This window comes from Oxyura jamaicensis, chromosome 28 (genome assembly GCF_011077185.1).
Source record: "Oxyura jamaicensis isolate SHBP4307 breed ruddy duck chromosome 28, BPBGC_Ojam_1.0, whole genome shotgun sequence".
NCBI lineage: Eukaryota > Metazoa > Chordata > Aves > Anseriformes > Anatidae > Oxyura > Oxyura jamaicensis.
In genome coordinates this window covers 3,309,985-3,330,710 of record NC_048920.1, presented here as the reverse complement: position 1 = coordinate 3,330,710, position 20,726 = coordinate 3,309,985, and the positions used below count along the sequence as shown (strand labels likewise).

General features: G+C 52.0%; 1 protein-coding gene across 5 annotated transcripts in view; it reads left to right on the top strand.

The window, feature by feature from the left end:
• Positions 1-20,726, top strand: part of FBN3 (fibrillin 3) — a 116,238-nt gene that overhangs the window by 90,137 nt on the left and 5,375 nt on the right. For 4 of the 5 annotated variants that reach the window (XM_035348300.1, XM_035348298.1, XM_035348297.1 and 1 more), the window contains 33 exons: positions 778-903; positions 1,052-1,177; positions 1,521-1,643; positions 2,128-2,250; positions 2,593-2,718; positions 3,292-3,414; positions 4,613-4,735; positions 4,965-5,126; positions 5,641-5,709; positions 6,015-6,140; positions 6,459-6,584; positions 7,015-7,164; positions 7,612-7,683; positions 8,627-8,752; positions 9,244-9,369; positions 9,872-9,997; positions 10,249-10,365; positions 10,643-10,771; positions 11,320-11,439; positions 11,829-11,954; positions 12,633-12,785; positions 13,173-13,238; positions 13,482-13,607; positions 13,831-13,950; positions 15,142-15,264; positions 15,558-15,689; positions 16,283-16,408; positions 16,873-17,079; positions 17,343-17,468; positions 18,622-18,744; positions 19,447-19,563; positions 19,791-19,919; positions 20,444-20,563. In XM_035348300.1, coding sequence (XP_035204191.1) covers positions 778-903; positions 1,052-1,177; positions 1,521-1,643; positions 2,128-2,250; positions 2,593-2,718; positions 3,292-3,414; positions 4,613-4,735; positions 4,965-5,126; positions 5,641-5,709; positions 6,015-6,140; positions 6,459-6,584; positions 7,015-7,164; positions 7,612-7,683; positions 8,627-8,752; positions 9,244-9,369; positions 9,872-9,997; positions 10,249-10,365; positions 10,643-10,771; positions 11,320-11,439; positions 11,829-11,954; positions 12,633-12,785; positions 13,173-13,238; positions 13,482-13,607; positions 13,831-13,950; positions 15,142-15,264; positions 15,558-15,689; positions 16,283-16,408; positions 16,873-17,079; positions 17,343-17,468; positions 18,622-18,744; positions 19,447-19,563; positions 19,791-19,919; positions 20,444-20,563 — 4,113 coding nt within the window. The remainder of the gene's footprint in view (positions 1-777; positions 904-1,051; positions 1,178-1,520; positions 1,644-2,127; positions 2,251-2,592; positions 2,719-3,291; positions 3,415-4,612; positions 4,736-4,964; positions 5,127-5,640; positions 5,710-6,014; positions 6,141-6,458; positions 6,585-7,014; positions 7,165-7,611; positions 7,684-8,626; positions 8,753-9,243; positions 9,370-9,871; positions 9,998-10,248; positions 10,366-10,642; positions 10,772-11,319; positions 11,440-11,828; positions 11,955-12,632; positions 12,786-13,172; positions 13,239-13,481; positions 13,608-13,830; positions 13,951-15,141; positions 15,265-15,557; positions 15,690-16,282; positions 16,409-16,872; positions 17,080-17,342; positions 17,469-18,621; positions 18,745-19,446; positions 19,564-19,790; positions 19,920-20,443; positions 20,564-20,726) is intronic. The other variant, XM_035348301.1, reaches the window with a different exon arrangement.

Here is a 20,726-nt window from a genome sequence, read left to right as displayed (position 1 = left end):
CCCAGGGTCCTCTGCATCCACTGCCTGCCAGACGTAGCGTGTGAGTGAGGGGGTCTCGTTTTTCGGTCACTTCTGGTGAGGTGGTTTCTCAGGACTAAGGTTTGCTTTGCACTGCTGTCAATTCACCTGGAGCACTGTGTCCAGTTCTGGGCTCCCTGGCACAAAAAAGACAGGGAGCTCCTGGAAAGAGTCCATTGGAGGGCCACAAAGATGATACAGGGCCTGGAGCATCTCCCCTGGGAAGAGAGACTGAGAGACCTGGCTCTGGTCAGCCTTGGGAAGAGAAGGCTGAGAGGGGATCTGATCAATGTCTGTACATACCTGAGGGGGGGGGGACAGAGGGTCATGGCCAACCTCTTCTCAGTGCTCTGTGGGGACAGGACAAGGGGCAACGGCCCCAAAATGGAGCCCAGGCAGTTCCGCACCAACACGCCAAAGAACTTCTTCCCGCTGAGGGTGACGGAGCGCTGGGACAGGCTGCCCAGGGAGGTTGGGGGGTCTCCTTCTCAGGAGATCTTCAAGGCCCGTCTGGACCCTACCTGGGCAACCTGCTGTAGGGAACTGCTTTGGCAGGGGGTTGGACCCGGTGAGCTCTGGAGGGCCCTTCCAGCCCCTAAAGTTCTGTGATTCTGTGATTCAGTGTCCAGCCTTACAGGTCCCCCAAGCCTGTACATGGCTTGTTATACAGCCCCTCCTGTGACTCCCTCCTGCCCCCTACTGCTCCCACAATACTCTTTCCCTGGCCTCTTGACTTCAGCAGTTGTCTCCTCTCTCTAGATATTGATGAATGTGAGGATAATCCAGACATCTGTGACGGTGGGCAGTGTACTAACATCCCTGGGGAGTATCGCTGCCTCTGCTTCGATGGCTTCATGGCATCCCTGGACATGAAGACTTGTATTGGTAAGGACATAGCTGTGCCCTGGGCACGTCAACGATGTACCTACCACGAGGCTGCTGTGGGAGGGAAGGAAGGAGAGAAGCAGAAGCTTGCCTCAAAGTCAGAACATGGTTCTTCTGGTGTTCAAAGCAAGCCCTTTTTCTCCTGCAGATGTGAATGAATGTGATCTCAACCCTAACATCTGCCTGCACGGCGAGTGTGAAAACACAAAGGGCTCCTTCATCTGTCACTGCCAGCTGGGCTACTTCGTCAAGAAGGGAACCACAGGCTGCACAGGTGGGAACACACCAGCACTGAAGCCCCAGGGTGCTGGTGGGAGCCCTCACAAACACCTCCTGCACCTGCCCTGAAGGGAACACCATCCCTCTGATGGGGGATACTGTGGGTACCCCTGGGGCTGGGAGCCCCTCCTGGGCAGGCACACACTGGCAGTAAGGCAAGTTTCAGGCGGGGTGACACTTTCCTGGTTTATAGCCAAGCCAGGGAGCTGTCCTTCCTTTTGTCTCTAAATCCAGAGGGGAGCACAGATCAGTTCTTCATCTCAAGGATACAACCCCAGGGCAACCTGTTCTTGGGGAAGCTGAGTTGTGTCATGCTCTGATATCCTTCCTTCTTGCAGACATTGATGAATGTGAGATTGGGGCTCACAACTGCGACATGCATGCCTCCTGCATCAATGTGCCTGGGAGCTTCAAGTGCAAGTGTCGCACAGGCTGGCTTGGAGATGGGCTGAAGTGCAATGGTGAGTTCTCATCCTAGGAGAGCATATTGGTGTGTCCAGGTGCTCTGGTTACCTGTGAAGGTTGGGCTGTGTTGGCTTACAATGGTCTTGAGCCCAAGGGGCCCTGCATAAGGAATTTTCTAAGTGTAGATGCAGGATGGAGGGGGGCTGCAGGTGTTGCACTGTCAGACTCTGTGACTATGTCTGGGAAGGATCTGAGTGATGGTGGTAGCAAGGGCATATATTTGTGGAGTGTGTGTATGTGATATTGAGAAGTGTTTGGACGAATGTCAAATTGGCAATATAGCAGTACGGTGGGGTGTTGGGGCATGGTGTAGTAAGTATGCAGGGGCGCATGGGTGTGGGAGGTGTGTAGGGATGTGCTGGTGTATGTATGATGCACATAGATGAGTGCAGGACTCACTGGATCAATGTGTGTGGTATGTATAAAGGGATGTAAGGGTGTATGTGTGTCTGAATCGACAGCGTGCTTTTCCCTCCCCAGACCTGGATGAGTGTGCAACTGAAGAGCACAAGTGCAACCTGAACGCCAACTGCATCAACACACCAGGGTCCTACCGCTGTGCCTGCCGAGAAGGCTTTAATGGGGATGGCTTCTCCTGCACAGGTAAGTCCCACAGACTCACTCAGCAACAGGAATGTGGCTCCAGTGTCTTGCTGAGACAAATGTCTCACCCCTCTGAAACTCACCCAGCACCTGGTTGCCTGTGTGGGATTCCCCACACCAGATATCCTCCAAAATCCACTATAGCCTGCTGAGATACCTTCAGCAGAGATCCACCTTCTTCTCAGCTGGTGTTTGGGGAGGATCAAGAAGTATCACAGCCCCCTCTTTGCAGCCTCCTGGCAGAGGGGTGGGAACAAGCTTGTGGGGATTTCGTGGGCAAGGTGGAAGAAGCTCCTGTCTTTGGGTGGACACCATTTCAGTCTCACACCTGACTCTCCCTAGATGTGGATGAATGTGCGGACAATGTGAACCTGTGTGAGAACGGACAGTGTCTCAATGCACCTGGGGGTTATCGCTGCGAGTGTGAGATGGGCTTCAATCCCACAGAGGACAGCAAGGCCTGCCAGGGTGAGTGCCCAAAGTTTTGTTACCTACTTCAAGATATCTAGGGTCTACCTCTTTTCTGGCCTTTGTCTCTCCTCAGCGCCATAGCCACCTGATCCACTACTAAGCAAGACACACCATCATCTGGTGGTGCAAGGCTCCTGGGTTCTTGCAGGTAGTCAGAACCCTGACCATCAGTGCTGGGTACCACAATGTCAGTGCTGAACTGTAGGCTCTGCTCTGACTCCAAGGTGCTGTTCCCCAGGCTGGCAGCTCCAGGTGAGACCTACTCTTCAGACATGTCAGCTCTTCCACTTCCAGGCCTTGGTCCCCAGCCTGCAGGGCTGGGCTAAGCTGAGGATCCAGGCAATATGTGAGCAACCAACTAAACAGGAGTGAGGGGAGAAGGTATAGACACAGCATTCCTGGTCCTGCACACCCAGGAGGTGATATCCCTCGGCACTAGGACCATCATGAGGATATGGGTTACCAAGTGGGTGACTAGGCTGTGGCTCTGATTTGCAATGGGAGCAGGAGAGGCCTGTCCCATCCCTCACCTTGCCAGGTCCTGAGTACCCAGCTCTCCCTCTCTTGCAGATATTGATGAATGCACTTTCCAGAATATTTGTGTCTTTGGGACCTGCCAGAACCTGCCTGGGATGTTCCGTTGTGCCTGTGATGATGGCTATGAACTGGACAGGAGTGGAGGCAACTGCACAGGTATAGGACTTGCATGGGTCCATTGGATGAGGGTTACTGACCCATGGTACATCCTCTCCTTGAAAATTGTGTTCAGTTCTGGGCTCCACAATAAAGAAAGGATGTTAAGGTACTTGAAAGTATAGAGAGAAGGGCAACAAAGCTGGTAAAAGGGCTGGAAGGTATGGCCTATGAGGAGAGGCTAAGGACACTTGGGTTGTCTAGTCTGGAGAAAAGGTGCCCAAGAGGTGACCTCCTTGCTCTCTTTGACTTCCTGAGGAGGGAAAGCAGAAAGGGAGGTGCTGATCTCTTCTCCCTGGTGACCAATGATAGGACATGAGGAAACAGCACAAAGCTGTGCCAGGGAAGGTTCAGATTCAATATTAGGAAAAATTCCTTTACTGTGAGGGTGGTCAAACACTAGAACAGACTTCCTAGAGAGGTGGCTTGATGCCCCATGCTTGTTGGTATTTAAGAGACATTTGGATAATGCCCTCACTAATATGCTTTAGCTTTTGGTTAGCCCTGAAGAGGTCAGGCAGTTGGACTGTCGCTCAAGAAATTTTTACATGTTTGATTTAGCAGCATTTTTAAACAGATTTATTAATACTGACCGCATCAGCCGACAAGGGAAGACTGACCCATGTCAAAGGAAGACTGACTGATGTAGCCCTGGGCTGCATCAGCAGAGGTGTGGGCAACAGGTGGAGGGAAGTGATTGTCCCCCTCTGCTCTGCCCTTGTGAGGCCCCACCTGGAGTGCTGCATCCAGGTCTGGGGTCCCGAGCATAAGAAGGACGTGGATCAGTTAGAATGGGTCCAGAGGAGGGACAAAGATGATCAAGGGGCTGGAACACCTCTCCTACGAAGAAAGGCTGAGAGAGCTGGGGCTGTTCATTCTACAGAAGAGAAGGCTCTAGGGTGACCTCATTGCGACCTTTCAGTACTTAAAGGGGACTTATAAAACAGGTGGAGAGCGACTCTTTGCCCAATCAAATTATGATGGGACGAGGGAGAATGTTTTTAAACTAAAAGAGGGGAGATTTAAAATAGAGATTAGGAGTAAATTCATCCCTCAGAGGGTGGTGAGGCACTGGCACAAGTTGCCCAGAGAGGTTGTGGATGCCCCATCCCTGGAGGTGTTCAAGACCAGGTTAGGTGAGTGGTTTCTGTGGCAGTCTTCATCTTTCTTTTCAGTCTTCATCTTTCCATCTTTTCAGACATCAATGAATGTGCAGACCCTGTGAACTGTATCAATGGCCTGTGTGTCAACACCCCTGGCAGCTACTTGTGCAACTGTCCACAAGACTTCGAGTTGAACCCCACTGGTGTGGGCTGTGTGGGTGAGTGGGGACCTGTCTGGTAAACACACCTTCTTGTCAAGAGCTTGGTGGTCCTTCTTGTTGGCAGTGGCCCAGGATTAGCCACTAGCAGAGACTGGGGTGGCTGACAACCATATGCCCTGTAAAACAACTGGCTGTCACCAGTGTGGGTGCTCTCCTGGTTGGAGAGATGTTATTCCTCCTGTGCGCACAATTCTTTGCTTACTCACACAGTCCTTTCTTTGCATAGATACCCGTGTTGGAAACTGCTTCCTGGACACCCAGGATCGAGGAGATGGTGGCATCTCCTGCAGTGCAGAAATTGGAGTTGGTGTCACTCGGGCATCTTGCTGCTGCTCACTGGGTCGTGCATGGGGTAACCCCTGTGAGCTTTGTCCTCCAGCCAACACAAGTGAGTTGGGAAGGCATCTGGGATGAACTGGATGGGCTGGATGGGCAGCATAGGGCAGAAAGAAGAGAAGGGGCTGTGTCCCTGTGGCTTTTCAGCTCAGGGTAGGAGTCCTGGGTCCAGTATTTGTTATAATTATGATAGAGCAAGGGAAGATGAGGGAGGAGAGGCTGACCCTACTGTGCAAGATTAGACATGCAGACCAAGGCTGCATGGGGAAAGCTGGGGGGAGACCAGGCAGGTTGTGACTTGGGGTCCAGACTGGGATCCTTTGTTCCTTGTCACAGTAGTCTGGGGAATGTGGAATAACCCCATTCAGGATTGAGCAGGCAGAGCTTGGGAGGCTAAGTTGGCTTAAAGCGTGACAGGATCCAGGCTGCTCCATCTGTACCTCAATCACCATCCCCATGTCCTGTTTCTCCTGGGTTTCTCCTGGGTTTCCCCTGGGATTCCCTCCCCCTTCTGTTTCATGGGAGCTCACTCAGCTCAGGACCCCCCTGACTGACTTTTTCCACAGCTGAGTACAAGACCCTGTGCCCTGGAGGAGAAGGTTTCCGGCCCAACCCCATCACTGTCATCCTGGAAGGTAAGCCCACCTGGCCATCCCAACCCTCACGAGGGGCTCAGGACCTGGGGGAGCCCAGCTGTGTGTGAGCACCATCTGCCACATCACCAGGCTGGTTAGTGCCTGCTGAGTGAGCCCTGACCACCCGATGGATGGTAAACAGCAAGTGAATGCTCAGACATTCTCCAGACACCTGACAGAGATGCTTGGGTGTCAGCAGGAGCTGCAGGCAGTGGGATCAACACGAGGGGGGGTCCTGGTTTGAGGACGCTCCCTGGTCTGGTCTGCCAGGTAGTGAACACCTCCTGGCTGCTCTCCCTCCACAGATATCGATGAGTGCCAGGAGCTGCCGGGCCTCTGCCAGGGTGGCAACTGTGTGAACACTTTTGGCAGCTTCCAGTGTGAGTGCCCCCTTGGCTACTACCTCAATGAGGATACACGCATCTGTGAAGGTAGCTGTACTGTGCTTGGTGCCTGTGTGTGCATGCATGTGTGTATGTGTACAACAGAGTTGTGGTTCTATCTGTTGGGCCTTCCCTTTATGCTGTAGGAGTGGTTGGCAGTATCTCTTCCCCTTTCTCTTCCAGACTTCCTGTTCTTATCACAAGCCCTGGCCCCTTTCTCTATGCCAGGCCAGCCTGGTGCCTATGCCAGCTTGCATGTGCCCTGTGCCAGGCCTGTCCATACCTAGGGCCATGTCCTCCACCCTGCATCAGGCCTGTCTCTACCTGTGCCCAGTACTTTAACCTCCCATCTCCTCTGTTTGGCAGATATCGACGAGTGCTCTGCTCACATTGGGATCTGTGGCCCTGGGACCTGCTACAACACCCTCGGCAACTACACCTGTGTGTGCCCCCCTGAGTACATGCAAGTCAACGGAGGAAATAACTGCATGGGTATGGCATTATCCAAAATTCTTTGGAAGGGGCCCAGCAGCGCCCTGCCTGTGCCCTGCTCGTGGGTGGTGCTGTGGGTGGCACGATATGGGCAGTGTGGCTGACTGGAAGGACTGGGAAGTGCTGGGAGCAGGGGCTGGGACTCAGGATGCCTGAATGCATCCCTACCCCTACACCACACACGTTGCCCATGTCAGAGGATGGGCATTGCCACTGCCTGCTGTGGAACAGAGTCCAAAGGTCTCACCAAGCAGGGTTTCAGCCCATTTTTTTCAGCCCACTGCAGCCACTTTGCTGGGCCTGTGCATTACTCGCAGTCCCTGAGCACCAGGACAGGGCTGTCTGACATATCCCTGGCAAGGAGCTTGCTCGGGCTTGCAGGACTCGTTCTGAGGGTGGGCACAAGACAATGTCTGTGATGCCTTTGCAGACATGAGGAAGAGTGTGTGCTATCGCAACTACAATGACACGTGTGAGAATGAGCTGTCCTTCAACATGACCAAGAAGATGTGCTGCTGCTCCTACAACATTGGCAAAGCCTGGAACAAGCCGTGCGAGCCCTGCCCCACACCAGCCAGCTGTAAGTCAAACTTCCTGGGAAGGCATCTTGAGATTGTGGTTATCCTCTTACTTTTCTGTGCACTTTGAGACACAGGCACATGGGGAGTAACAAAACAGTGGGGGAGAAGGGAAAGCATCATTGCTGGCGGACAGTGCCTACAGGTGTGAACGCTATGGGGACATGCACGTGCATGCATGTCTTTGTGTGCATGTGCCAGCGTGCATGTGTATGTGTAGGTGTGTCTGTGCCCTGCAGTACATGTGTAAGCTCTCTGCTCTGTGCCATACACATGCTCATAGCTCCCCATGTGCCAGCCCCTGAGATTCCTGGCCACGCACCATGCAGATCCCCTCCGACTTGTTACACCCTCTCTCCACTCACTCCAGCCATTCTTGGTCCTCATCCCTCTCATTCCTCACTGCCTGCCCAGCAGGCATGGCCGTGACTGTGTTGTTTTCATTCCAGCTGAGTACCAGATCCTGTGTGGGAACCAGGCCCCTGGCTTTATCATCGACATCCACACAGGGAAGCCCATCGGTGAGTACAGCCAGCCCCTCCTGTCCCCACATGTGCAGTGCCAGGCCTTCTTCCCACAGTGTCTGTGAGCATGTTTGCTTCCATTCCCTTAGCAAATTAAGCCTTGAGTAGAGGAGAGACAAGGGAAAGAGGTGGCAAATGTGGTTGCAAGCAGTTCAGCAAGCCTTCAGGCCTGTGTCCAGAGTGCCTGGGCTGCTCAGAGCTCTCCACATTTGCAGTTGTCTGTTGGTCTTAGTGCTACCTGGACAGACGGGTGGCCAGTGACCACAGACAGTAGCCAGTAGCCTGTAGCCAGGTAGATCTAGAATTCATGTGTGTTAGACCTGGCAATTGCACTGCTAGCAGCACAGGCTTTACAGCCTCAGGGTGCTGAGAGCTGAAGTTTCAGGTTCATATTTTGGTAGATGGAAAGTCAGAGATGCTGGTGGAAGTTACGGAATTTGTGGAAGTTCTGCAGTCCTGAAAGGTGGAAGCTTGTGAGACAACAGATTAATTAATCACTGCTTCACCTGGTCATGGCATTGCCAACCTGACCCCACGAGGGAGATGCCTTCATCTTCCACTCCCAGGAAGCAAGAGTTTAGAAGCATGGGCCATGCTACAGAGGGTGTCAGTCACTTACGTGGGGCTGCAGGGCTGGCAGACCTGGTGGTGGACTGTACTGAACACAGACATAAGAGTCAGGGCCCCTCAAGCCATCTCAGTGTTTCAGTGGCCTCCCTGAGCTTCCCAGTTCCAGCCTGGTCCCACAGCCAGCCTGAGCTAGTGTCTATGTTACTGCAGAAGTACTAATCCTGCAAGAGTTGTCCCACTGGTAGCCTGGTGGGCCTTTTCTTGTTAATCTTCTCTCTAGAATGACCAAGGACAATAGTATTCCAGTTATGGGGGATGCTTTCTTCCTTTCTGCCTTCCTGGTTTGATGACAGATGTTGTCTGTGTCTAGATATCGATGAGTGCAGTGAGATCCCAGCTATCTGCACGAATGGTGTCTGCATCAATCAGATTGGCAGCTTTCGGTGCGAGTGTCCCATTGGATTCAGCTACAACAACATCCTGCTCATCTGTGAAGGTAACAGAGCAGCCAGGACAGTGCTGCCAAGGGTGCTTGGGGGGGTGGAGGGGCTCAGTATAGCACTAGCATCTCCCCAGCTTATGGGGCATCAGGGTCAGGGCTGTCAGCAGACATAGATAGAATCCACACATACTCAGCCTTCTTGAAATTATTTTATTTTTCCACATCAAATCTTGGACAAAAAAAAATCTGATTTTTATGAATGTTCCTTTCTGGTTTTCTTCTCCTCTGGTTTTAGTGTTTTTGTTTGTTTGTTTTGTCTATTTTTAGTGTTTGTAAATGCTATTGTTTAAAAGAGTTGAATTATACCTAAAATGCATTGTTTTATTGCAAAACAATAGAAAAATTATGAATATTGACACTGGTTGGAAAAAAACACGGTAACAATTCAGTTGATTACAATCAGCCTCTTCAGCCGTACCAGTATAACGCCTGGTGAGTTGTTGGCACTCTGCACAGTCAAGGCGTGCACTTCTCTCCTCCTGCAGACATTGATGAATGCAGCAGTGGGGAGAACCTCTGCCAGCGCAATGCTGACTGCATCAACATCCCCGGCAGTTACAGGTGCGAATGCTCAACTGGATACAAGCTGTCGCCTAGCGGAGCCTGCGTGGGTAAGATGGGAGCTGTTTGCTACCTATTCTAGAGGCACGTATGGGAGGTGCTGACCCCCCTAGGCTATTCATCTGGCTTTGCAGACCACCCTGTGTGGACCCAAGGAAGGACAGGATGAAGGATATGCCAGACCCATGTACTGGTTCCTGGTCTTTTGTCAAGCTTGGGGGCCTGTGCTGTGTTTATGGGATGCCTACACTTTTAGAATAATTCCAAGGAACTGTGGGCCCCTGGGGGTGAAAAAGGATCTCTGTGATTACAGCTTTAGTTTGGCAGCTCAAGCCATTTGCTTTAATGAAACTTAGTTTTTTAGAGATTGCAGATCAAAAAATCCTCTTGCTTGTTCCCTGTGAGGGCCATCTCTCAGAAAACTCAGATCCCATTCTGCTGTGCTGTTGCTCACCAACACAGCAAGCAGGGGTCTGCAAAAGGTTAGCACCTCGACTTCCCCCATTTGGTCCATCCCTTCTGCTCACTAGTGCCCACTTTGCTTTGTTTTAGGTCGCAATGAATGCCAGGAGATTCCCAATGTCTGCAGCCATGGGGACTGCGTTGACACCGAGGGCAGCTACATCTGCATCTGTCATAACGGCTTCAAGGCCACCGGGGAGCAGACCATGTGCATGGGTCAGTGTGACTGCCCCAGCCCTGCACTGTCCTTTTGAATGACCCACAATATCAGGATGGATGTGAGCTCTCCCCAGCACCTGCTGGGTAGTGCCAAGGACAGCCAAGGATGTGGCCACTTGTCCTCTTAATCCCAGGCTGGCCTTGCAAAGCCGTAGATGTGTGCAGCTCTCTGGACCTTGTCTGTGCATCCAGGGCAGTGTCTCTCAGCTCACGTCGCCCCTCAATCAGCTGTGTCCTTTTCCCTGCAGATATTGATGAATGTGACCGGCAACCCTGTGGAAATGGGACCTGCAAGAACACGGTTGGCTCCTACAACTGCCTTTGCTTCCCTGGTTTTGAGCTAACACACAATAATGACTGCATGGGTGAGTTACACACAGTCCCGACCACACGGGTAACAGATGACTGGTGTCATCTGGCAAGAGCTGAGGGGCATTCATTGGGTGTCACACAGTGGCATGCAGGGGGTGACTCTGGGTGCCACATGGCAGCTGTTATAACCGTGATGGCTGGGTTTACCTGTCAGTGGCTATGGGGGTAGCTGGACGTGTTACCAGTCAGAGATAAGGGGCTCGTGAAAGTGGTACACTGACACACACTGTGCATATCTCTTCCCACTGTTCTTGTTGTTTTCCCCCACAGACATTGATGAGTGCTCATCCCTGGTGGGGCAGGTGTGTCGAAATGGCCAGTGCATCAATAGCATCGGCTCCTTCCAGTGCCTGTGCCAAGAGGGCTATGACCGGACCCCTGATGGGAAGAACTGTGTAGGTGAGTGTATGGGGAGCAGGCTAGTCCTTCTCAGTGAGTTACGCTGTATGCTGGCATGGCTGGCATGGTGTAGTGCTAAGAGACCCAGTCCCCAGACTGGTCTACCTAAAGGTATTCCCATCTGAGGCAAATGGACTCATTCACAATGCCCCAAGTCCCATCAAGTCAAAGCGTTGCCATTTGACTGCCAATGGGAAACTGGACTGGAGCCCACTATGCCTGTGTCTGTTCCAGCAATGCCAGGAACAGTCATACCAGTACCTTTCAACCAGCTGAGACCTGCAGAAAGAGAGGGCAGCTATTGTCTTGTCCATGCTCCTGTAGCATGCAGAGTTGTACCAGTGATACCTTAAGAACTACCCTGCAAGGCAGGGCTGGCTTTGCTTGAGATGGTCCCAGTGCTTGTGCAGCCTCTGGGGCTTCAGGGACAGACAGGCACGTTGTGCCCTGGTTACTTATGTCCACCACACTGCAGAAAAGGTTCCCTCCACCTGAATTCTCAGAGCTGAGCACAGACACTGCCATTGCTTATTTCCCTTCCTCTGCAGACATCAATGAGTGTGTGAGCCTGCCTGGGACCTGCTCCCCCGGCACCTGCCAGAACCTGGAGGGCTCCTTCCGCTGTATCTGCCCCCCTGGGTATGAAGTGCAGAACGACAACTGCATTGGTAATGTTGGCTCTCTGCCTCCTCCATTCTTAGCACAGCATGTGGTCACTTTGGGCTATTCTCAGAGCAACCATGTTCTTCCTGGGTGGGCTGGGGCATGCATCACCACCCCCAGATAACCTCTTGAAAGCAGTTGGGCACAGAGCAAGGCAAGGCCTGCTGCCAGGATAGGAGAGGATCAGTGGTTTTGCTGTACCCTGACCTCTTCAACTGTCCCATTTGCCCTGAAGGTGGGTTAAAGGGTAAGGCCAGGCTTCGTGACCCAAGAGGGTTGATGACCTGTGAGCAACAGAGCTCCCCAAACATCCTGACTTCATCTGGTTTTAATGCAATGAGCAAAGGAGTAACCTTTGGCTGCTCTGTAAGTAATGCATCTGTAATGGTCCCAGATATCAACGAATGTGAGGAGGAGCCCAACATCTGCCTCTTTGGGACGTGCACCAATACCCCTGGCAGCTTCCAGTGTGTCTGCCCTCCTGGCTTTGTGCTGTCTGATAACGGACGACGGTGCTTTGGTGAGTGTGGCTCTGCCTGCAGGATGGTGGGGAAGTACAGGATATGGTAAACGTTAGGACAAGAGGGAATGGCCTCAAGTTGCACCAGGGGAGGTTCAGGTTGGATATTGTGAAAAATTTCATCTCAGAAAGAATGGTTAGGCATTGGAATAGGTTGCCCAGGGAAGTGGTGGAGTCAGCGTCCTTGCAGGTGTTTTAAGAACAGGGTAGATGTGGTACTTAGCGACATGGTTTAGTGGGCAATGTTGATGGTGCGGCGATGGTTGAACTAGATGATCTTAGAGGTCTTTTCCAACCTGAATGATTCTGTGGAACACAAACACCACAGATAGAGTCAGGAGCTGGCAACAGCACTGTTGCTGCCTGCTGTGCCCCCTTAGGGGTGTGCTCAAGACAGAGTGTTGGGGGGGAAGGGGGGAAGGGAGGCCTGATAATAAAATATCCTGGTTTGCCACCAGTTTATGCACAGCTCCAGGACAACTTGGTGTCTCTGAGCCAAAATTTTTTTTGGGAGGGGGCTGCTCCCTTCCTCTGCAGCAGCACCACCTGCCTCTAGAGCCATCCAGGACATGAGCGTCAGAAGAGGACCCTTCCTCATACTGAAGGGTCGTAGGGGAAAGGGGAGGATGGCATAACCACTGGATGTCTGCAATGCCCTGTGCTTCTGTCCTTCTCCAGACACTCGCCAGAGCTTCTGCTTCACTCGTTTTGACAATGGGAAGTGTTCTGTCCCAAAGGCCTTCAACACCACCAAGGCTCGGTGTTGCTGCAGCAAGATGCCAGGAGAAGGCTGGGGAGATCCTTGTGAGCTGTGCCCACAGGAAGGGAATGGTAGGTGTGCTGGGCCCCAGCTCCATGGGAGATGTGTCAGTGTGTGCCTCCAATGTGAGCAGTATGGGGAAAGTGTGCAGGTTAGGCCAAACAACCTACAATGAGAGCTGTCCACCAGAGTGGGCTCCTTCGTCCCAGGAGTACTGCTTTGAAACCTAGTCACCCTTATCAGATTGTAATATTCCCTGAGCCTCCAGCAGCCATAGTTAGGTTATTGTGAAATTGATTGCTTCGTTCTTTTGGATATGCTCTCATTTCTTGGTGGGACTTTAGATAAGGCAAAAGCATCTCAGTGCTTCCACATGCAAGGCAGGCGTAGGTGTTTCCCGTACAGCTCTGAGAATGGAAGCGTGTCTAAGCATATCTCACTTTTCTACTTTATTCCAGTTGCTTTCCAGGAGCTGTGTCCTTATGGTCATGGAGCCATCCCAGGCCCAGGTGACACCCGAGAAGGTAAGATCTGATCTAGGGATGAGGAGAAATGTGTCCTGTGGGTATGAGGGACATCAGTCTAGAAGCAATCTTAGGCTATCTGGAGAATAGGGTTGAATGCCAGTGGCAGCAAGGGAGGGATGTGGGACTGAGTGCCCTTCCAAGCTCATCATCTCACCAGCACAGTCACCAGCCCCGCAAAAGACAGGGATGTTTCTGGCCACATGCTCACATGAGGTTTCATTGCCTTGATTTCCCCTCTAGATGTGAATGAATGCTCAGAAAACCTGGGTGTCTGCATAAACGGGGCCTGCATTAACACTGACGGCTCCTTCCGCTGTGAGTGCCCCTTTGGGTACAACCTGGATTACACAGGAGTCAATTGTGTAGGTAAGGGTCTGAGTGGGGAGCACCACTCCCTCTTGCATTTATCCTCCTTATGTTAAAGTCTGTGAGCATGCTCATGTGTGAAAAGAAGGATTTTTTAATTTACTTGTCCCCTGCCCCTTCCTTTTTTAACCCTGGCTCCTGACTTTGCTGGGCCTTTTTGAATGCTCTGCCTGCGTCTTTTCTATGTTACTCATCCACATAACATGGTCCTGGCTTCCTTCAGATACAGACGAATGCTCCATTGGCAACCCTTGTGGGAATGGTACCTGCACCAACGTGGTGGGAGGCTTCGAGTGTGCTTGTGACGAGGGCTTTGAGCCAGGTCCCATGATGACATGCGAAGGTAACACTGCTGTGGGGCTGCCTTCACCCCCCATTGCACAGCTCTGGGGTGAGAGATGGGATAAACCAGGTGAACACATTCCTTCCACTGTCCCTTTAGCTTGGATAACACTCTCCCAGACGGATTTGGACTCTGGAGTCTTTCACTTACCTGAGTCATGTTACGTTACTCCATCCTGGCTGGGAGATGTAAGGGAGTAGCTGAAGTGAGGAGTCCATGGGTTTCCTGCTCCAGCTTCCTTCCCAGATGATAGGTTTTGCTCAAACTTTCAGAGCCAGTCTGGCTGAGGTCTGGGAGAATTGTTTCTCACAGCCAAACCGGCAAGGATCGCTGACACATTTTCTGCTTTCTCTGTCACACAAGATGGGCATTTTACCTGGGAAATCCCCAGCCAGTGAAGAATGGTGGATGTGTAGGGCTGATATAACGAGTCTTCTTAGCACTCCTGGGACACACTGTGGCTGTGATTTTCTAATCTTGAGTTATTGGGGGTTAGTGGCACATAGAAAATTGTGAAGCAGATATCTGGGGAGTCCCTTTTATCCTTTACAAGGTTTTTATTATTCCCTGATGGTCACTGCAATCCCCTGCCTCTTTTCCAAAATTCTCACATTTCTACAGACTCTCTGGGCCAGCAAGTACCTTATTCTCTTTGGTAAATCAGTGCCTAGCCCTGAGAGTGGCAGTGGTTCCCACAGGGTCCTTCATCCACCTGCCTCCATAGGCACCTGTACACAAACTGGATCATTGCCCCAGAAAACCACTGCCGTATCTAGGCTGTGTACATGTCCCCAATTCATCACCGCCTGGGTGAGTGGGCAGCAGTCAGGTCAGCCTCCAAAGGACCGTGCAGAAAAGCTGGCTGGTCCCATCTCCATGTACATCACAGCTGGTCCCCTTTGGTTTCCTCTGAGACCACAGTCCAGGGTGAGTGCTAGAGGCCAAACCCAAAGGCAGGAGCTGCCTCACCAAGGAGCCAGGTCCCTGTCTCCATCGCAGTTGGCTCAGACACCATGCCTCTGTCCTTCTGCAACAGCAGACCACGACAGGAAGCCTTGGTGAAGCCCAGAAAGTCCTCATGAGATGCCTGCCCAGGGGGAGAGTCTTCCTGGAGAGGCCCACTGACATTATCGTCCAGCTGATCCCATTCAGAGCACAGAGTCACACTCTCCCCTCTCTCCTGCCTCCCAGATATTAACGAATGTGCACTGAATCCCCTGCTGTGTGCCTTCCGCTGCATCAACACCTTTGGCTCGTATGAGTGCACTTGTCCATCTGGATACGCCCTCCGAGAAGACAGAAGAATGTGCAGAGGTAAAATATCCCTTCTGCAGCCAACCAAGTCCATTTGGGTCCCACACCCTCGCAAGAGCCCGACCCTTAGCCTGTCTCTGGTGCTGTACAGAGAGAAGGCAGGACTTCTGGGCTTGTCTCTTGGCTTGTGCCAACTCTCACATCTACCCTGGTGTCTGTGTGACAGCCAGCCTTGACCAAAGCAGTAGAGATTGACAGAGCACTGAAGATGTGAGCACTCAATCTTTAGCTGCCCCTACAGTGGTGTAGATCTGGAAAGATGAACACGGTCTCATGAAGTTTCTCCCTTGCAGATCTGGATGAGTGTGTAGAGGGTCTGCACGACTGTGAGTCTCGAGGAATGCTGTGCAAGAATCTCATTGGCACCTTCATGTGCATCTGCCCACCAGGAATGCAACGCAGACCTGACGGAGATGGCTGCACAGGTACCAAGGACCAAGCTGGGAGGGTTTCCCGGTGGAGCTGTAGACCACCCTAGGTGGAGACCTGTAGCTTTCATTGATATCCTGTCAAACAAGTCCTTTCTGGGCTTCCCCATGGGTCAGAAGTTCTTGTTTTACTAGATGCCTGCACACCCAAATCTCTGCTCATCAGTGGACCCATGTGTTCCAGCACAGGATGACACATTGCATCAAGTGTCCTTTCTCCTGAATTTTTCCATGTCTGTGTCAAGCCTCTTTGCACTGAGCTGCTCTTGAAAGGGCCAATGCTGGCTCACCCAGACCTGTACGGTATTAGGTACAAAAGCAATGTGCGTTGTGCCCAGATCCACTCCTGGTCTGGCAGCTTGGCCACTTGCAGGTGGAGAATGTGCAAACCAGGGCTGGGCACTCAGACACCCTGCTTTGGGGGAGGTCCGGGGAAAGTGAATGTGTTTCACAGCTGTCTGAGAACGTGGAAGTGTTCCTCGGGGGTTATGTGAGGGATTTTCAAACTTGAGTGCTAGCATGGAAAGTTACAGAAAGCTGGAATTTGTCCTGTGCCTCACTGCAGCTCTTTATGGCTCCTTCCTTCCTAGATGAGAACGAATGTCGCACCAAGCCCGGAATCTGCCCCAACGGCCGCTGCATCAACACAGTGGGAAGTTACCGCTGTGACTGCAATGAAGGTTTTGAAGTCAGTCCCTCTGGCACAGAGTGTATCGGTAATTACCATGTCCGCGTGGTTCTTGAACAGTCTCTTGTTAGTAGCAGGTGGTGCTTTTCAGGTGCTTTGGGATATCAGAGGGGAATTTGCCCAAGTGAACATTTGAAAATGTTGAACCACTTCATGTATCCCAGAAAGTGGAAGCTGTCATCCTCGGGTCAGGCTGCAATTTCAAGCAGTGCCAGGGAGTGCTTCTGAGTACAAGAGATGACAAAGTCTGTGAAAGGACACTTGGAAAGGATAGAGTCAGGGACTAGCCTGGACACCCAGGTCCCAGCCTGCAGGGAATGGCCTGGGTTGCCCCAGAAGATGGGTTGCTGGAGCATCACCTTTGCCTTTCACATTGCCCAAAGCACCCTAGCTCCATGCTGGAATTGACACAGGCAGGACAGGTTGCTCCGTTATCCCTGGTGCTGACATTGTCTCACGTCCTGAACTTGTCTCCCCACTCTCTCTTTCCAGACACCCGCCAGGGATTCTGCTTCACTGAAGTACTGCAAACCATGTGCCAGATGTCCTCCACCAACCGCAACCTGGTCACCAAATCTGAGTGCTGCTGCAACAGTGGGCGCAGTTGGGGCCCCCAGTGTGAGCTCTGCCCCCTTCCTGGAACTGCCCAGTACAAGAAAATGTGTCCTCATGGTCCAGGGTACTCTACTGATGGGAGAGGTGAGCTGGAGGTCAAATCAACTTTAGTGCAGAGAGGAGAAAGCAGAGACATGGGTACAAGCAGAATTCCACTGGAAACTGCCTGGGACAGGTCTACACAGTGCCTGGAGCAAACAAGATGCCTCTGTGACGTTATTTACAACTCCCTGCATGTAATCTCTGGCTCTCAGGGAGGGTCTGAGTTGCCCTGGCAGAGCGTAGTCACAGAAGCATGGGGTCCAAGGCAACATTGGCAGTAACAGGTCCTTCTCTCCCTCTCACAGACATCGATGAGTGCAAGGTACTGCCCAACCTCTGCAAGAATGGGCAGTGCATCAACAGCATCGGCTCCTTCCGCTGCCACTGCAGGCTGGGCTACACTGCAGACATCACAGGCACAGCCTGCGTGGGTAAGTCAGAAGAAGGAAACCCATTCTTCCCATGATCTGCAGAGGTCCCTTCAAACCTTGACCATTCTGTGACTAATTTCTCCGTACAGCCCTTGGCCTTGGCAGGCTTCCCTCTTCCCCTCCTTTTCAGCATGCAGAGAGGGTCCTGTAGCCTTCACCTGGGTCCTGGTCTCCACCTCTGTCCCTACTGCCCTGTGTATAGATGGCAGGGGTTTGCAGACTTTGTCCTATTATATGGCAATACATCAAAGTCATCCCTCCCTGCTGTTTAGCTCTTTAAAACCCAGGGTCCTTATTTTCTCCCTCTGGCTGCAGGAGTCACAGGGACATGGGGGTGCAGGGGGTGAGTGTGTGAAGAGATCCAGAGATGAAGGTTTGTGAGCAGCAAGACCTTTCACTGGCAGACCAACAGGCCCCAGCCAGCCTGAGTGCCACTTGTTGACATAAAAGGCACCCCTGGAATCATAGCTACAGGAACCTGGGAAATGATAGGAAATAGGAATAGGAAATGAGGAGGAGGATGTGCCACACTTCCAGTATTGAGATGGTGTTCAGGACCATGCCAGTAGCTGTGTCCTAGGTACAGAGTGGAAAAGAGATCTCAGCTCCCAGAAACTAAGCTGTGTGTGAAGGGCAGATATGACCTTTAGCACCAGGCCAGGATTCTTCTCTGAACATCTGGGACCTTTCTCCAGCTCTGTGCCATCCAGCCTTGCTCAAAGCTATGGGCCATTTTCAGAGCCCATTGCTGCCACTTCATGCAGGGCAGAGGTGGCAGCCCCCAGAAACAGGGGCCTGACTCCATCCCTGATGTTCCTAGCACTCAGGAGGAGCATACAGCCATCTCCTCATCCAGGAGGGAACTGGGCAAGATGTAATGCAGATACACCAGGTCACACCACACTGCATGTCTGAGCAGGGAGGTGATTCCGCCCTTTTCCTTAGGAGATCTCCTAGATCTGTTGTGCTAGCTCCAACAGGGTTGCTCCCTCAAAGCCTCTGTCTGCTCCTCTGCTCACCTGCTCTCCAGAGTGGAAAAGACATATTTGTCTGGGGCAGGGAGTGGGGATCCCATTCAAAAGATGCATTTGTCTGGGGACCCCATTCAACAGCACAGCCTGTGAATGCTTTGTCTTGTGTCTCTCAAATCCAGATCTGGATGAATGTAACCAGTCCCCTAAGCCATGTAACTTCATCTGCAAGAACACAGAGGGCAGCTATCAGTGCTCATGTCCCCGAGGGTATATTCTACAAGAAGATGGGAAGATCTGCAAAGGTATTCACCAAGGAGAAGGAGGCAGCAGAGATCTTGTCTCATCTCTGACAGCTTGGAGACTGCACGAGCTGATTAACATGTAACAGACCAGTCAGGTCCTTTTGTTTAGACACAGGACAAGGCTAGAGAAGGAGAAAGGTGCCCTACTGGACCCTCCTGAACTGATTTAATCCCTCTACAAACACTAGATATGTCTTATCGGGAAAAAAAATGATCCTTGCCCCTTCCTACAGATTGCACAGCATATTGCACTGTGCTGAGTCCCAGGAGCTTTGAACCAGTGTGTATCCTACAAGTGGATCGGGCATGTCAGAGTCACCAACCTGGGGCTTTGTCTGCCATCCTGGGGCTTTGCCCACCTCTCCCAGTGCTGATATATCAGGCTGCAAGTAAGGTGGTCCAAGGCTCTGGGAGGGTCTGGGATTTGGGGCTTATAGGAGAGACAGAGAAAAATCTGGCTCCCAAATATATCTGTATGCAATCAGAAGTTGAGGTGGGGAGAGGCTCCCTGGACTTGTGATTCTCATGCAAGAACTTTGTGTGTGGTGTTCTGAGGCTGGTCTGTGTCAGGTCCTGATCTGCCGAGGACCACTGTATATGCCCAGAACCACCATGTATCTGCAGGTGTCATTGACTCAGGCACCAGAGATAAGCAGTCTCAGAAAAATAAACTGAGACGTGTTCTTATGCTTGTCACTTTAGATTTGGATGAATGTTCCACCAAGCAGCACAACTGCCAGTTCCTGTGTGTGAACATTATTGGAGGATTCAACTGTAAATGTCCCCCAGGCTTCACTCAGCACCACTCGTCCTGCATTGGTGAGTAGAAGCATTCACTGCTATGCTGTGCAGCACCACAGTTGTGCCCGGGGGTTAGCTTCAACCCCATCAGAGACTTACCTGCCCCTCTCCAGCCAGCCTGGTACTGTGCATCTGACTTGTCTCTGTTACTGAGGCTGAGCTAAGTACCAAGATGCTAAGCATCTGTCCATAAAGCTGCACTGTTCTTGGGACTGGACTTACAGGCAGTTGCTGGTGTTTTGCAGACAATAATGAGTGCACAGCTCAGCCCTCTCTGTGTGGAGCCAAAGGACAGTGTCTGAACACACCAGGAAGCTACAACTGTGAGTGTCAGAAAGGATTCTCCCTGGACAGCTCTGGTGTCAACTGTGAAGGTGGGTCTTTGTCTCTGGAACTTTGACAGAAACGTGTTCCACATGGAAGAGTTCCTAGTTCACTCACAGACTCTAGGGTAGCTCTGCCCAGACGACAAGGGTCCACTCCTTACTGTGGGAGCCCAGAAATCCAGGAAAGGAATGGACCTGTGTCTCACTATGAGAGACCTCGTGCCCCGAAAAAAAACACCTAAAGCTAAAGCTAAGCTAAAGGGAAGTCTGTGTTCAACACAGGCAGAATGAGGCAGAACAGACTGATAATGGTCCAGGCAGACCAAAAGGCCATAAAACAAAAAATATCCAAGCAGAAGCTACAAGGGGATATACATGGACTTTGGGGCTGAGGGTGTTATTCAAGTCCAAGCTGCAGAGCTATTAGGCAGAAGAACCACCCACCTGCATGCACACCCTGATGGATGCTGAGTCCCAAGCACGTACCACGTGCACATGGCCCCTGTGCGCCTGGTGCTGCCCACAGGACAGGGATTTGTCTCACTGCTGTCTGTTGTGTTACACTGCTGCAGATGTGGATGAGTGCGATGGAAACCATCGGTGCCAGCATGGCTGCCAGAATGTGCTCGGAGGCTACCGATGTGGCTGTCCCCAGGGCTACGTGCAGCACTACCAGTGGAATCAGTGCGTGGGTGAGTGTGGGATGAGGGCTCTTGGATACTGGAGCTGTAGGGTGGGGGGTAGAGCCTAGCTCTGAGGCTCTCTCCAGCCAGCCTGACCATCTCTGGCAGTGGTTTCTGGGTTCATCTCTGCAAACCCAGCACTGCAGTTCATGCCCTGCTCCAGAAGCAGGCC